General features: G+C 44.0%; 1 protein-coding gene across 1 annotated transcript in view; it reads right to left on the minus strand.

Moving 5' to 3' along the window:
- Positions 1-4235: 4235 nt before the first annotated feature.
- The window catches only part of tdrd1 (tudor domain containing 1), a 79475-nt gene continuing 67115 nt past the window's right edge, over positions 4236-16595 (minus strand). Inside the window, exons 22-26 of the mRNA XM_029763925.1 lie at positions 9907-10074; positions 9085-9567; positions 8638-8706; positions 8476-8516; positions 4236-5198 (exon numbers count right to left, since the gene is read on the minus strand). Of these exons, the coding sequence (XP_029619785.1) occupies positions 5136-5198; positions 8476-8516; positions 8638-8706; positions 9085-9567; positions 9907-10074 (824 nt within the window). The 3' untranslated portion in view covers positions 4236-5135. The remainder of the gene's footprint in view (positions 5199-8475; positions 8517-8637; positions 8707-9084; positions 9568-9906; positions 10075-16595) is intronic.

Genomic DNA, 16595 nt, shown 5'->3' on the forward strand with positions numbered 1-16595 from the left:
TGGAGAGTTCATCAATGAGCTTGACGCCTTGATAAGTTCCTTTCCTGAGGATGGCTCACCCCTCACAATTCTGGGTGACTTTAACCTCCCTACGTCTACCTTTGACTCATTTCTCTCTGCCTCCTTCTTTCCACTCCTCTCGTCTTTTGGCCTCACCCTCTCACCGTCCCCCCCTACTCACAAGGCAGGCAATACGCTTTACCTCATCTTTACTAGATGCTGTTCTTCTACTAATCTCACTGCAACTCCCCTCCAAGTCTCCGACCACTACCTTGTATCCTTTTCCCTCTCGCTCTCCTCCAACACTACTCACTCTGCCCCTACTCAGATGGTTTTGCACCGTCGCAACCTTCGCTCTCTCTCCTGCTACTCTCTCCTCTTCCATCCTATCATCTCTTCCCTCTGCTCAATCCTTCTCCAACCAATCTCCTGATTCTGCCTCCTCAACCCTCCTCTCCTCCCTTTCTGCATCCTTTGACTCTCTATGTCCCCTATCCTCCCGGCCGGCTCGGTCCTCCCCTCCTGCGCCGTGGCTTGACGACTCATTGCGAGCTCACAGAACAGGGCTCCGGGCAGCTGAGCGGAAATGGAGGAAAACTAGCCTCCCTGCGGACTTGGCATCTTTTCACTCCCTCCTCTCCACATTTTCTTCCTCTGTTTCTGCTGCTAAAGCCACTTTCTACCACTAAATTCCAAGCATCTGCCTCTAACCTTAGGAAGCTCTTTGTCACCTTCTCCTCCCTCCTGAATCCTCCCCCCCCCCCCCTCTCTGCGGATGACTTTGTCAACCATTTTGAAAAGAAGGGTGACGACATCCGATCCTCGTTTGTTAAGTCAAACGACACCGCTGGTCCTACTCACATTGCCCTACCCTATGCTTTGACCTCTTTCTCCCCTCTCTCTCCAGATGAAATCTTGCGACTTGTCACGGCTGGCCGCCCAACAACCTGCCCGCTTGACCCTATCCCCTCCTCTCTTCTCCAGACCATTTCCGGAGACCTTCTCCCTTACCTCACCTCGCTCATCAACTCATCCTTGACCGCTGGCTACGTCCCTTCCGTCTTCAAGAGAGCGAGAGTTGCACCCCTTCTCAAAAAACCTACACTCGATCCCTCCGATGTCAACAACTACAGACCAGTATCCCTTCTTTCTTTCCTCTCCAAAACTCTTGAGCGTGCCGTCCTTGGCCAGCTCTCTCAGAATGACCTTCTTGATCCAAATCAGTCAGGTTTCAAGACTGGTCATTCAACTGAGACTGCTCTTCTCTGTGTCACGGAGACTCTCCGCACTGCTAAAGCTAACTCTCTCTCCTCTGCTCTCATCCTTCTAGACCCATCTGCTGCCTTTGATACTGTGAACCATCAGATCCTCCTCTCCACCCTCTCCGAGTTGGGCATCTCCGGCGCGGCTCACTCTTGGATTGCGTCCTACCTGACAGGTCGCTCCTACCAGGTGGCGTGGCGAGAATCCGTCTCCGCACCACGTGCTCTCACCACTGGTGTCCCCCAGGGCTCAGTTCTAGGCCCTCTCCTATTCTCGCTATACACCAAGTCACTTGGCTCTGTCATATCCTCACATGGTCTCTCCTATCATTGCTACGCAGACGACACAATTCATCTGGTCCTTTCCCCCTTCTGATAACCAGGTGGCGAATCGCATCTCTGCATGTCTGGCAGACATATCAGTGTGGATAACGGATCACCACCTCAAGCTGAACCTCGTCAAGACGGAGCTGCTCTTCCTCCCGGGGAAGGACTGCCCGTTCCATGATCTCGCCATCACGGTTGACAACTCCATTGTGTCCTCCTCCCAGAGTGCTAAGAGCCTTGTCGTGACCCTGGACAACACCCTGACGTTCTCCACTAACATCAAGGCGGTGACCCGATCCTGTAGGTACATGTGCTACAACATTCGCAGAGTACGACCCTGCCTCACACAGGAAGCGGCGCAGGTCCTAATCCAGGCACTTGTCATCTCCCGTCTGGACTACTGCAACTCGCTGTTGGCGGGGCTCCCTGCCTGTGCCATTAAACCCCTACAACTCATCCAGAACGCCGCAGCCCGTCTGGTGTTCAACCTTCCCAAGTTCTCTCACGTCACCCCGCTCCTTCGCACACTCCACTGGCTTCCACTTGAAGCTCGCATCTGCTACAAGACCATGGTGCTTGCCTACGGAGCTGTGAGGGGAACGGCACCTCCGTACCTTCAGGCTCTGATCAGTCCCTACACCCAAATTAGGGCACTGCGTTCATCCACCTCTGGCCTGCTCGCCTCCCTACCTCTGCGGAAGCACAGTTCCCGCTCAGCCCAGTCAAAACTGTTCGCTGCTCTGGCACCCCAATGGTGGAACAAGCTCCCTCACGACGCCAGGACAGCGGAGTCAATCACCACCTTCCGGAGACACTTAAAACCCCACCTCTTTAAGGAATACCTGGGATAGGATTAAGTAATCCTTCTAACCCCCCCTACCCTCCCCCCAAAAAAGATATAGATGTACTATTGTAAAGTGGTTGTTCCACTGGATATCATGAGGTGAATGCACCAATTTGTAAGTCGCTCTGGATAAGAGCGTCTGCTAAATGACGTAAATGTATATGGCCTCAGACAGAATCAGTGTTTAAACATTTGTTACACAGTGTACTTTCTATACATTACAACCCATCATAAGAATTGGGTTGATTTCATTTTTAAAGGTAAACCAACAAATACTTGTGCTGAAGACCTTGTCTCCTGTTAAAAGCTCTGTTCTTGTTACCCCACTTTACTTGTAAACATAATCATGTTTGAATCACCCCTGTTCTCTGGTTCTAAATAATTTAACCACGATGGGCATAGTTAATTTCACATATCTGGCTATTTTTAAAACCTTTTGGAAAGGGGAGCAAAGACAATGTCTTAACCCCACACACTCGCTCACTTCCAACAGACACTTGGATACAAGAGACAACCTATTGTCAAACGGGTTGGTCTGATCACAGGACAACCCCTTCCTCTCAGCCTTGAGTGCCTAAACTAACCAACGTCTAACGGCACACACACAAAACCTACATAAAATGTGCTTACATACCATGCAAGATGACCACTTGGTTACCTATTTTAATTACCCCTCAGGACAAACCCCTTCATAAATCGAAGTTTTAAGTAGAGTTCGATGCAAACCACCCTACATCTACTACAATATAGAATGGGGTCTAGAGGCGCGACTTTGATGTTGAGGTAACAGTGAACTAACAATGTTTATGCAGATTTAGCCTTGGGTTTGAGGTGTTATCTACTGTATACCATGAGTGAAAAGACCATTCAAAAAACTAACCACAACCAACCCATACCATTTCCTCTCAAACCCTATCCCCCCGAAATCAGTCCCTCACAAACCCTGTTTACAACCGCGGGTGAAACCACCTGGTTATGCATTTTAAATTACCCAATTTTATTACCACCGGACACCTCCCCATCATAAATCAATTCAGTTTGACACAAACCACCTTACACCAACTACTGTGGCAGCCAAGGAAAGTGTTTTGCCCCACTTTACCCAATGCTTCAACATCCCATAGGCCCATTTTATTTTATTTTTACTTTATTGATCGGATTTCGTCAATCGGATGGGATTCAATCTTAGAATTGGGTACTTCAAAACTGAACATTTTATTCTGATTATTCAATGTTGTAGTTGCATTTTTCAAAACTCCAAGGTAGTGTGATTAGGTTAGTTTTGATGCAGAAAATCTGGAAAATCTTGATTCCACTGGAAGGGTAGATTCAGGCTGGATATAGAAAGTTGAAAGCCACTAAAACCGAGGATTTTAAATGTAACTAACAGGGACATTCTTACATCTGAAAACCAAAGCTTACTAATTTTATTAAAAGATTTAATTGTTAAACTTATACCGATAAGTCAGTTTTTATATTGACAAGTGTCAAAGAAATTAATGTACTTACCGTTTCTTCTGTGCTGCGCAGGCTACACAGAGAAGTAGCACAAGCTGGTAAGGGAAACCGCTGGACTTGCACAAAATGGAATATAACGTTGCGGATGAAGTTCGGAATCACATAATTGCATGTGTACAACATCTAAAGACCTACATCACCATACAGAGAGCGTGTGCTTCTAAAAGCACGTGGGTGTTTTTGGATATGCTTTTTGGACGCCCGCACACTGCACAACGAGCAATGAGGAAGTCTATCATGACTGGGGTTTCTCAAAAACAAGTAAAAATCACACACAAAAAAAGTGTCTTCACCCTTTTATAACATGCCATTAACATAAAAAATACAGATTAGGTTGAAAGAGAGCAACATTCTCCTTTAAAGGTCTTCAACTCAAAATGAACATTGATAATTTGACAAAAAGTAAGATCTACAAGGAGCAAATGAGGGCCCAAATATCTAGCGAAGTTATTTCACACACAGGAAAATAAATATTGTCGTCTTCTTACCTTAGATCAAGCACTAAAACACATTTCTAATTGGCATGTAGTCTGTGCCCCGGCTGTTTGGTTATCCATCAAGAAATCCGCTCAAGTAAATGCTTTCCTTTAATGTCACAAAGCCATTCCATATCCCAAACTGAACTTTAATTAAAACAAGTAAATGAGAAACCATGCCTCTTCAACAGATGGTGGAACACTAAATGAGAAGGCACATAATCATGTAATGTTGCTGTGACTTCAGCAATGGGAACAACCTTAAAGCTTGGATCTGAATTCAGAGCTGGATTCAGGATACAGTATATTGAAAAGAAGACTATGGTACCTAACATTACTGATGCATTGACCACATGGTCACAAAACAATAACATTTCCTAGATTGCTTACTTCTGTAAAGTACAATTATGATATAGTTTATGATGAAAGTGTAAAATATGATTACATTTCAGTTAAACAATACCTAAAACAATTAGATTAGCAATTTTAAACCAAAGTTTAAAACTAAGTCCTGATCAAGAGCTGTTCCAACATATTATATCCATAATGTAAATACTTTTCACAGCCAAGATGCAACATTCACCCACCAAAAACCCTTGAGAGAACATCCCAACTGAACTGCAAAGCATAAATCCCTTAAACTGAATACCTACATGTATTCATGAATATTCCTAGAACATAGAGTTGTGTAGTCGTTGTGTATGGCAGTCACTTTGACCATCCACCTATTTGCTTCATGAGGAACAGAATGTGCTCTTCCAGTTGGTCAATCTGTGAAAGAGAAGGGGGTTCAAAACATGTTGGTTCTACACTTTGGTCAGAAGATGGTCCTTAACACTAGAACCGCCGGGCCACGAGGCATACTCATCCAGGCCAATGTCGCACCCTTGGCGTGTCTATTTTAACAGTCTAATAAATCAATTTAATATACACCATCACAAAGAAACTCATTTCGTTTAGGCAGGTCTTAAGAAACAAACTCTGTGGTATCGAAATTCTCACAACGTAAGTGTGTGAAAGACTTATTTAGGAAAAGTCAAGGACGGAGGGGGACATGACTAAAAATGGCAGCGATATTACAATTGTTAAATCACATGACGCTCAAAAGACCATGTTCAAAAGACGTTGGCGGTTCTAGTGTTAAAAGAGCATAAGGTTCAATGAATGAGATTTCACAGAAACAAATCAAATCAGAAACAAGGGCCAAATAAACGGATAGCCAGTGCTCAAAAATACATTTCACTGTACAGAAACTGATTCTGTCACCACTAGCCTTCATCACTGTTCTAGCCCGGCTACCACTCGGTACGCTACCCTTCACCTTAAAGACCCTATGTACATAGTTATTAAACATTGGTCACTTTAATAATGTTTACATTCTGTTTTACCCACTTCATATGTATAGACTGTATTCTAGTCATGGTTAATCGAAAACTACTGCTGCACACTTTTTTCTCTATTCATACACTGTCTTACACTAGACACAGTCGTGGCCAAAAGTTTAGAGAATGACACAAATAATTTTCACAAAGTCTGCTGCCTCAGTGTCTTTAGATATTTTTGTCAGATGTTACTATGGAATACTGAAGTATAATTACAAGCATTTCATAAGTGTCAAAGGCTTTTATTGACAATTACATGAAGTTGATGCAAAGAGTCAATATTTGCAGTGTTGACCCTTCTTTTTCAAGACCTCTGCAATCCACCCTGGCATGCTGTCAATTAACTTCTGGGCCACATCCTGACTGATGGCAGCCCATTCTTGCATAATCAATGCTTGGAGTTTGTCAGAATTTGTGGGTTTTTGTTTGTCCACCCGCCTCTTGAGGATTGACCACAAGTTCTCAATGGGATTTAGGTCTGGGGAGTTCCCTGGCCATGGACCCAAAATATCGATGTTTTGTTCCCCGAGACACTTAGTTATCACTTTTGCCTTATGGCAAGGCGCTCCATCATGCTGGAAAAGGCATTGTTGGTCACCAAACTGTTCCTGGATGGTTGGGAGAAGTTGCTTTCGGAGGATGAGTTGGTACCATTCTTTATTCATGGCTGTGTTATTAGGCAAAATTGTGAGTGAGCCCACTCCCTTGGCTGAGAAGCAACCCCACACATGAATGGTCTCAGGATGCTTTACTGTTGGCATGACACAGGACTGATGGTAGCGCTCACCTGGTCTTCTCCGGACAAGCTTTTTTCCGGATGCCCCAAAGAATTGGTAAGGGGATTCAGAGAAAATGACTTTACCCCAGTCCTCAGCAGTCCAATCCCTGTACCTTTTGCAGAATATCAGTCTGTCCCTGATGTTTTTCCTGGAGAGAAGTGGCTTCTTTGCTACCCTTCTTGACACCAGGCCATCCTCCAAAAGTCTTCGCCTCACTGTGCGTGCAGATGCACTCACACCTGCCTGCTGCCATTCCTGAGCAAGCTCTGTACTGGTGGTGCCCCGATCCCGCAGCTGAATCAACTTTTGGAGACGGTCCTGGCGCTTGCTGGACTTTCTTGGGAGCCCTGAAGCCTTCTTCACAACAATTGAACCGCTCTCCTTGAAGTTCTTGATGATCCGACAAATGGTTGATTTAGGTGCAATCTTACTGGCAGCAATATCCTTGCCTGTGACCCTTTTTGTGCAAAACAATGATGACGGCTCGTGTTTCCTTGCAGGTAACCATGGTTGACAGAGGAAGAACAAGGATTTCAAAGCACCACCCTCATTTTGAAGCTTCCAGTCTGTTATTCGAACTCAATCAGCATGACAGAGTGATCTCCAGCTTTGTCCTTGTCAACACTCACACCTGTGTTAATGAGAGAATCACTGACATGATGTCAGCTGGTCCTTTTGTGGCAGGGCTGAAATGCAGTGGAAATGTTTATTTGGGATTCAGTTCATTTGCATGGCAAAGAGGGACTTTGCAATTAATTGCAATTCATCTGATCACTCTTCATATCATTCTGGAGTATATGCAAATTGCCATCATACAAACCGAGGCAGCAGAAAATTAATATGTGTCATTCTCAAAACTTCTGGCCATGACTGTACAGTGCATTTGGAAAGTATTCAGACCCCTTCCCCTTTTCCACATTTTGTTACATTACAGCCTTCTTCTAAAATGGATTAAATAAAAAAAAATGGCCTCAATCTACACACACACACACACACACACACACACACACACACACACACACACACACACACACACACACAATACCCCATAATGACAAAGCGAAAAAAGGTTTAGAAATTCTTGTAGCTCTAGGAAGAGACTTGGTGGTTCCAAACCTTTTCCATTTAATAATGGAGGCCATTGTGTTCTTGGGGACATTCAATGCTGCAGAAATGTTTTGGTACCCTTCCCCAGATCTGTTCCACGACACAATCCTGTCTTGTAACTCTGCGAACAATTCCTTTAACCTCATGGCTTGGTTTTTGCTTTGACATGCACTGTCAACTGTGGGACCTTCTCTCTCACCTCCACAGCCAGTAGTGCCATTCCATAGCTGGTAATTTCATGTAAGATGGTCATTTTCATTTTTTCTCTCCATTTAATCCATTTAAGAATAATAATAACAAAATGTTGAAAAAGTCAAGGTCTCTGACATTACTCGTTCTGATATTTCCTCATTTCTTATTTTTGGGGGAGACTATGTTTGTGTTTATTTTATTGCTAGGTATTACTGCACCGTTGGTTCTAGAAACACACTCATTTCAATGTACCTGCAAATTTGTATACACAACCAATAAACTTTGATTTGATTGAACAAAATAAATCAAATTCTGGAGCCCTATTTTGAGAGTAAAATATAGCAACAATAGCCTAAAATGAATAACTGGTTTAGGTTACATATCAAAATATCTTAAATCTTTCTTGGATATGTCAGATTAAACAATGTCTTTATTGACTTGAATCATACCATCTCATTAGCACTGTGAATTACTTTATAAGTAATTTTTTCTACTGTGTGACAAAGCAACAATTACTGTGTGACCAAATCATGGGCTGGTGCCACCACCAGAATATGTTAGTAGCAATAGTGGAAAAATGTGTTTCACCTTTTGCACCAAGTCCCGGCAGCAGCATGGAGAGGCATAATCTGGAGAACAAATACTGGAGTCAGTGCTTATCCAACTTGGAAGCCAACAGCTGGGTAAAATGTGCCAATAATGTGTCAAATTGATCAAGTAAGCAGTATCTGATGAGTCATTTGGACATACCATTCACGCTCTTTGAGCAAGTTAGGCTCTGTGGTTCCTTGGGTTCGGTATTCTTCGGTGCAGCATAATCTGAAAGTACATAAGATTTATATATACAGCTCATCTAAAAGGTTATGTGCAACATTTAATTAGAAGATACTACAAACACAATGAGCAAGATGCAAAAAACAAAACAAATGGTTACATTGCCCAAGACATTGCCACAGTGCGGTGACCCTGGAGCAGTGTAGGGGTTAAGTGCCTTGCTGAAGGGCACAACAGCAGGAAATGGCATCTATGATACCTAGAAATACCACCAGATTTTCCTGTCACACATGGGATTCGAACTGGAAACCGTCCAGTTGCAGGCCTGCCTTTCTAACCTCTAGGCTACCTGCCACACACTACAATATCCCTTTGATACTGTCTATTAGTACCATAAGAACACGGATGTCTGAACTGACACACCAGTCACTGGAGCTGTGGCCGGCGTGACTGGAGCTGTGGCCGGCGTGACTGGAGCTGTGGCCGGCGTGACTGGAGCTGTGGCCGGCGTGACTGGAGCTGTGGCCGGCGTGACTGGAGCTGTGGCCGGCGTGACTGGAGCTGTGGCCGGCGTGACTGGAGCTGTGGCCGGCGTGACTGGAGCTGTGGCCGGCGTGACTGGAGCTGTGGCCGGCGTGACTGGAGCTGTGACGATTATGGGGGTCTTGGTCTGGCCTGGCTCCTGTCTGGGGGTGGAGGTCTTGGCGCTACCGGTTTGTGTGCTCTGCAGCCCCTCTAGGATCATAGTGTTGAGGTGGCCCCCGCCTCGCTCTATTTGCAGGGTGACTGACAGCAGGTTGGAGTTGCCATCGAAGTCCTGGACAGAGGCCAGCACTCCGTCACTCAGCAGGGCACTGAAGAGCTCCAGGACCTCCACGGGCCACACTGACGGGAAGTGCTCCTTACCTACAACAGGGCCAAACAGACAGACAACATGATACAGACTGACAGGTATCATCTCAGAGCACTTCTTAAATACAGGGATGAAGACTCAGAAACAAGACGGATCAGTCACACAGGCAGTTGACAGGAAGACACAGGTCATAGATCATATCCCTTCTATGTACAGAAAATGAGTACCACAGAAACTAGACAGACCAGTCACACAGACATACAACAGACACAGATCACATCTCAAAGTGCTCCTACAGGCCCAGACAGACAACGGGACAAGATCACAGCTACAGGGCTAGGCGTTAACTTCAGACTGTGCAGTTGACTTCTACCTTGTTTGGCCCCTCTTACCTGTGAGGGCACAGCGGGCAATCTGGAAAGGGAGCTCCAGGAACTCTGTGGGGATGGGCAGAATGCTGGCGAAGGGGAGCTTCTCGGAGTTGCCGTAGTCTGCATAGATAACACTGGCCTCAGTCTCTGTGGTCTCCAGGAACACGGCTCTGTACCAATTCTTATCACCTGTGGGGTAAAACAACAATAGCTTTCCTCATCTAGAGGAATGTGGTCTACATGTTCAGCGCTAAAAGGCCACTGAGATTTTGTGTACAAAAATGAGGGATTGAGCCATCCGTTGACAGGTGATGGACAACAGAGATGACTGTCCATAAAAAAACTCACAATATGTTTGCCTTTGTACCGTATGCAGCTCTTCCAAAAATATTTGACTTGAACTCAACTTTTGAAGGACAAAGAGAATGAATTCATATTCGATTTCATCCATGTTCATGTGGCTAGTCAAAAGGAATGTGTAGTCCACATTTCATACAATCAGGTCAGTACTTCCACACACACGCTAGCATCCCCTATATCAGATGTAATATTCAGAAAATTCTGATTATTAGGGATTTTCACATAATCTGAGAATTCAGTAGCTTCTCAGTGTGTCACATAATGAAACAATGGCATTTCAGCTATTAAAGACTATTGGAACACACTTTTGTTGAGAGTTTTTAAGACTAGACTATTCACACTTTACCTTGAGTACTTTGACTTAAACATTAGCATTCAATCCCAACCCGGTAGTTACCTGCGCAGCGGAATGCACTCTGCACTCACACATTGTGTCATTACTTAACTATCAGACATGAAATTACCAGCTTTGGCCTGGAATGGCCACTGGCTGTGGAGGCGAGAGAAAGAGGGACAAAGAGAGAACAGACGCTGGTCTTCGATAGATCACCTGGTGTGTCCAATTTAGGAACAACTACCTGTAAGGTGCGTGTACGTTTTGGCCAATTAATATTTCCTATAAGACGACAAGATAAAAAAAAAATTAAAACGAGTGAAGTGTAGTTCCTCGTTTATTTGATTTGAATCTGAAAACAAAACAGTATGCTTTTTTGTATTTAATTGTCTAAAGGAAATATTGGATAATGACAAACAGAATAACGAATTGATTATTCAAAATGTTACGTTTTCAATGATCAGTTCTGGTTAAACCCATGCTCCGTAAGTTGTGGTCAGGTGACCAGTCCAAATTGGCCTAGGTCAGTGAGACAGCCACTTCCACAACTTTTACAATATTTTGCACAATCAACATGTATCCTACATTTACAGTGCATTCAGAAAATATCCAGACCCCTTGGCCTTCTCCACATTTTGTTATGTTACAGCCTTACTCTAAAATGGATTTAATTAAAACATTTTCCTCAATCTACACACAATACCAGATAATGACAAACAAAACAGGATCAGAAATTTTTGCAAATGTATTACAAATAAAAAAACAGAAATACGTTAAAAAAGTATTCAGACTCTTTGCTATGAGACTTGAAATTGATCATCCTTGAGATGTTTACAACTTGACTGGAGTCCACCTGTGGTAAATTCAATTGATTGGACATGATTTGGAAAGGCACACACCTGTCTATATAAGGTCCTACAGTGCATGTCAGAGCAAAAACCAAGCCATGAGGTAGAAGGAATTGCCTGTAAAGCTCCGAGACATGATTGTGTCGAGGCACAGATCTGGGGACGGGTACCAAAACATTTCTGCAGCATTTAAGGTCCCCAAGAACATAGTAGCCTCCATCATTCTTAAATGGATCAAGTTTGGAACCACCAAGACTCTTCCTAGAGCTGGCCGCCTGGCCAAACTGAGCAATCAGGGGGTTGGGGGGGGACATGGTCAGGGAGGTGACCAAGAACCTGATGGTCAATCTGACAGAGCTCTAGTGTTCCTCTGTGGAGATGGGAGAAACTTCCAGAAGGACAATCTCCGCAGCACTCCACCAAATCAGGCCTGTATGGTAGAGTGGCCAGGCAGAAGCCACTCCTTAGTAAAAGGCACATGACAGCCTGCATGGAGTTTGCCAAAAGGCACCTAAAGACTCTTACACCATTAAAAAAGAGATTCTCTGGTATGATGAAACCAAGATTGAACTCTTTGGCCTGAATGCCAAGCATCACGTCTGGAAGAAACCTGTCACCATCCCTAATGTGAAGCATGGTGGTGGCAGCATCATGCTGTGGGGATGTTATTCAGCAGCAGGAACTGGGAGACTAGTCAGGATCGAGGCAAAGATGAACGGAGCAAAGTACAGAGATCCTTGATGAAAAGCTGCTCCAGAACGCTCAGGACCTCAGACTAGGGCAAAGGTTCACCTTCTAACAGGACACCGACCCTAAGCACACAGCCAAGACAAAGCAGGAGTGGCTTTGGGACAAGTCTCTGAATGTCCTTGAGTGGCTCAGCCAGAGCACAGACTTGAGCCCAATCTAACATCTCTGGAGAGACCTGAAAATAGCTATACAGCAACGCTTCCCATTCAACCTGACAGAGCTTGAGAAGAACTGCAGAGAAGAGCAGGATAAACTCCCCAAATACAGGTGTGCCAAGCTTGTAGCGTCATACCCAAGAAGACTTAAGGCTTTAATCGCTGCCAAATGTGCTTCAACAAAGTAATGAGTCTGAATACTTATGTAAATGTGAAAATTCAGTTTAGTATTTTTAACACATTTTCAAAAACGTCAAAAAAACGTATTTATCATTGTCATTATAGGCTATTGTGTGTAGATTGATGAGGGGAAAAAAACGATTTAATCCATTTTAGAATAAGGCTGTAACATAAAACGTGGAAAAAGTCTTAACACTTTCGAAAGGCCTATTGCACACATCCAGCCTATACTGTCCATTGCTTGGCCTTTTCATGTTTTTTTTTTTATTGCTATGCTGTGAAATTAATCGTATCTAAATCAAGATGAGCCCATTAAACCGGCTCACAGGAAGACACTTTCAGAACAATTGCCCAACATCGCAATTCAGCGTGAAGAACTTGTGCTGACCGTGTCACTCCAGGCCTGGGTTGATACCAGTTTTGCATGGTGCAGGCCTTCGGGGCGAGAGACTGCCAAGAGTAGAGCTTTGATCCTTAACCCGTCGGACCCTAACAATATACAGTGCCTTCAAAGTATTCACACCCATTGACTATTTCCACATTTTGTTGAGTTACAGCCTGAATTTAAAATGGATTAAATGGAGATCTTGTGTCAATGGCCTACACACAATACCCCATAATGTCAAAGTGGAATTTGGTTTTAAGACATTTTTACAAATTCATAAAAAATTACAATCTGAAATGTCTTAAGTACTCAACCCCTTCGTTATGGCAAGCCTAAATAAGTTATTTGACACAGTGTCATAGAAACTGCAGAATGATCTTTCTGATACCATACTGAACAAAAATATAAAACGCAACAAGCAACAATTTCAAAATGTTACTGTGTTAGTTCATATGAGGTAATCAGTCAATTGAAATGAATTCATTAGGCCCCATCTATGGATTTCACATGACTGGGAATACATGTATGCATCTGTTGGTCACAGATACCTTAAAAAAAAATGGGCAATCTGTTCACAACGTTGACATCAGCAAACCGCTCGCCCACACAACACTATACACGTGGTCTGTGGTTGTAAGGCCGGCTGGATGTACTGCTAAATTCTCTAAAACGACGTTGGAGGTGGCTTATAGTAGAGAAATTAATATGAAATTCTCTGGCAACAGCCCTGGTGGACATTCCTGTAGTCAGTTTGCCAATTGCATGCTCCCTCAACACTTGAGACATCTGTGGCATGGTGCTGTGTTACAAAACTGCACATTTCAGAGTGTCCTTTTATTGTCGCCAGCACAAGGTGCACCTGTGTAATGATCATGCTGTTTAATCAGCTTCTTGATATGCCACACCTGTCAGGTGGATGGATTATCTTGGCAAAGGAGAAATGCTCACTAACAGGGATGTAAACAAATTTGTACACAACACTTAAGCGAAAAAAAAAATTTGTGCGTAAGGAACATTTCTGGGATCTTTTATTTCAGCTCATGGGAACAAGAGTGATGCACCGATATGACATTTTTGGCCGATACCAATATTTCCCTTGCAAAAAAAAAAAAAAAAAAAAAAAAAAAACGATACCGATACATACAATTTTAGCGGCCTTTTAAGCTTTCTAGTAGTTAAATAGTTAACACAGACGGATGCAGCGGTCTAAGGCATTGCATCTCAGGGCAAAAGGTGTTTCAGTCCCTGTTTTGAATCCAGGCTGGATCACATCTGGCCTTGATTTGGAGTCCCATAGGGCGGTGCACAATTGGCCCAGCGTCGTCCGGGTTTGCCGTCATTGTAAATAAGAATTTGTTCTTAACAGACTTGCCTAGTTAAATAAAGGTTACACACACAAAAAAGTTATTTCGTTGGCATTTACATATGTCCCCATTACCACTAAAACAATCAAAACCTATTTCTTGCAGTGCTGTTTCGTTTTTCATTTGTTCAGTTGTTTCATTCTCAAGTTGGATTTCTATCTAACGCCGTTTGGGTCTGTGTGTCAAAAAAGATACACATCAAATTACACTATTTGTGTCAAATAAGCTTGACCAATCAGGACCTGAATATGACTGCACGTCACATAAACGCGTTCATACATTTACGTAGTTATTACACAATCACTCGTATTTCATATGTCACAACGATTGATCGATACGTATGCTATGATGCTGGTAAAGTTGTCTCACGCACCTACAGTGCTGGTCATAAAAAAAGCGAGCTAGCTCATGGATGCAAAAAAAATCTTCCCCAATAACATAGCAAAACGACAATCTGTTTCAGTAGCTATAGATAGCAAGCTAACTATATAGCTAGGTGTCATCTAAAATACCCCTAATTTATAAGACAGTTATTATTTGATTAATGGTGGTCGGACGCAGGCTAGCCACAATAAGGATTAGCCACAATAGTGGACTTCGCGGTTAGCATTCAAAATAAAAGTATGGCATAATTCTACTATGCATTTATTTACATCATTGTCAATGACATACTTTCATTTTGAAGGTAAACCGCAAATTCCACTATTGTGCCTAATCCTTATTGTGGCTAGCTTCACAACACATTACCCCGGTCCGGTCGAGCCTCACTAGCCAGATGAAGCTAGCTGGCTGCTTATAATGTTAGCTTTGGGCAACAGGGTTAAGTAGATGGTTAGCTATTTATTTTCATGAATTGAAGTTCAATTTCAATAGGCGAACAACAAGTGACAACCTTGCTAATACTTACTCACAAGGATTCCTAAATCATTGCTAAGAATAATGAAAATGACTGCAGTTTCTGCTGGTCATTGTTTGCAGGCTGGTTGTATTGGTGCTAGCTAGGTACCAAGCTAAAGCTAGCTACCCCAGAAGTTGCGGTCCAACAAATGATGCTTTTTTACCAACGCGGTATTGTAAACACATCGTTCGTCTCCTGTGTTTGCACAGCTTTGACAGTGCTACTTTATCTTTTTTGACAAGCAAAGACCCAAATCGGAGCAGTTGCCGTACCAGGCGGTGAAAGAGCCCGACAGGATGCTCTCGATTGTGCACCTGTAAAAGTTTGTGAGTGTTTTTGGTGACAAGCCAAATTTCTTCAGCCTCCTGAGTTTGAAGAGGCGCTGCTGCGCCTTCTTTACCACGTTGTCTGTGTGGGTGGACCATTTCAGTTTGTCCGTGATGTGTACGCCGAGGAACTTTCCACCCTCTCCACTACTGTCTCGTCGATGTGGATAGGGGGGTGCTCCCTCTGCTGTTTCCTGAAATCCACGATCATCCACGATCATCTTGAGTGTGAAGTTAATTTCCTGACACCACACTCCGAGGCGCCTCAAGTCCTCCCTGTAGGCCGTCTCGTTGTTGTTGGTAGTCAAGCCTACGACTGTAGTGTTGTCTGCAAACTTGATGATTGAGTTGGAGGCGTGCATGGCCACGCAGTCATGGGTGAACAGGGAGTACAGGAGAGGGCTGAGAATGCACCCTTGTGGGGCCCCAGTGTTGAGGATCAGCGGGGTGGAGATGTTTCCGAACCTCACCACCTGGGGGTGGCCCGTCAGAAAGTCCAGGACCCAGGGTCTCGAGCTTAATGACGAGTTGAGGGTACTATGGTGTTAAATGCTGAGCTGTAGTCGATGAACAGCATTCTTACATAGGTATTCCTCTTGTCCAGATGGGTGAGGGCAGTGTGCAGTGTGATTGCGTCGTCTGTGGACCTATTGGGGCGGTAGGGGTTCTAGGGTGTCAGGTAGGGTGGAGGTGATATGATCCTTGACTAGTCTCTCAAAGCACTTCATGATGACGGAAGTGAGTGCTACGGGGCAATAGTCGTTTAGCTCAGTTAACTTAGCTTTCTTGGGAACAGGAACAATGGTGGCCATCTTGAAGCATGTGGGAACAGCAGAATGGGATCGGATTTAATTGAATATGTCCGTAAACACACCAGCCAGCTGGTCTGCGCATGCTCTGAGGACGCAGCTCGGGATGCCGTCTGGGCCGGCAGCCTTGCGAGGGTTAACACGTTTTAATGTTTTACTCACATTGGCTGCAGTGAAGGAGAGGCTGCAGGTTTTGGAGCGGGCCGTGTTGGTGGCACTGTATTGTCCTCAAAGCAAGCAAAGAAGTTGTTTAGTTTGTCTAAGAGCAAAACATCGGGGTCCGCGACGGGGTTGGTTTTCT

The sequence above is a fragment of the Salmo trutta genome, chromosome 10 (genome assembly GCF_901001165.1).
Source record: "Salmo trutta chromosome 10, fSalTru1.1, whole genome shotgun sequence".
NCBI lineage: Eukaryota > Metazoa > Chordata > Actinopteri > Salmoniformes > Salmonidae > Salmo > Salmo trutta.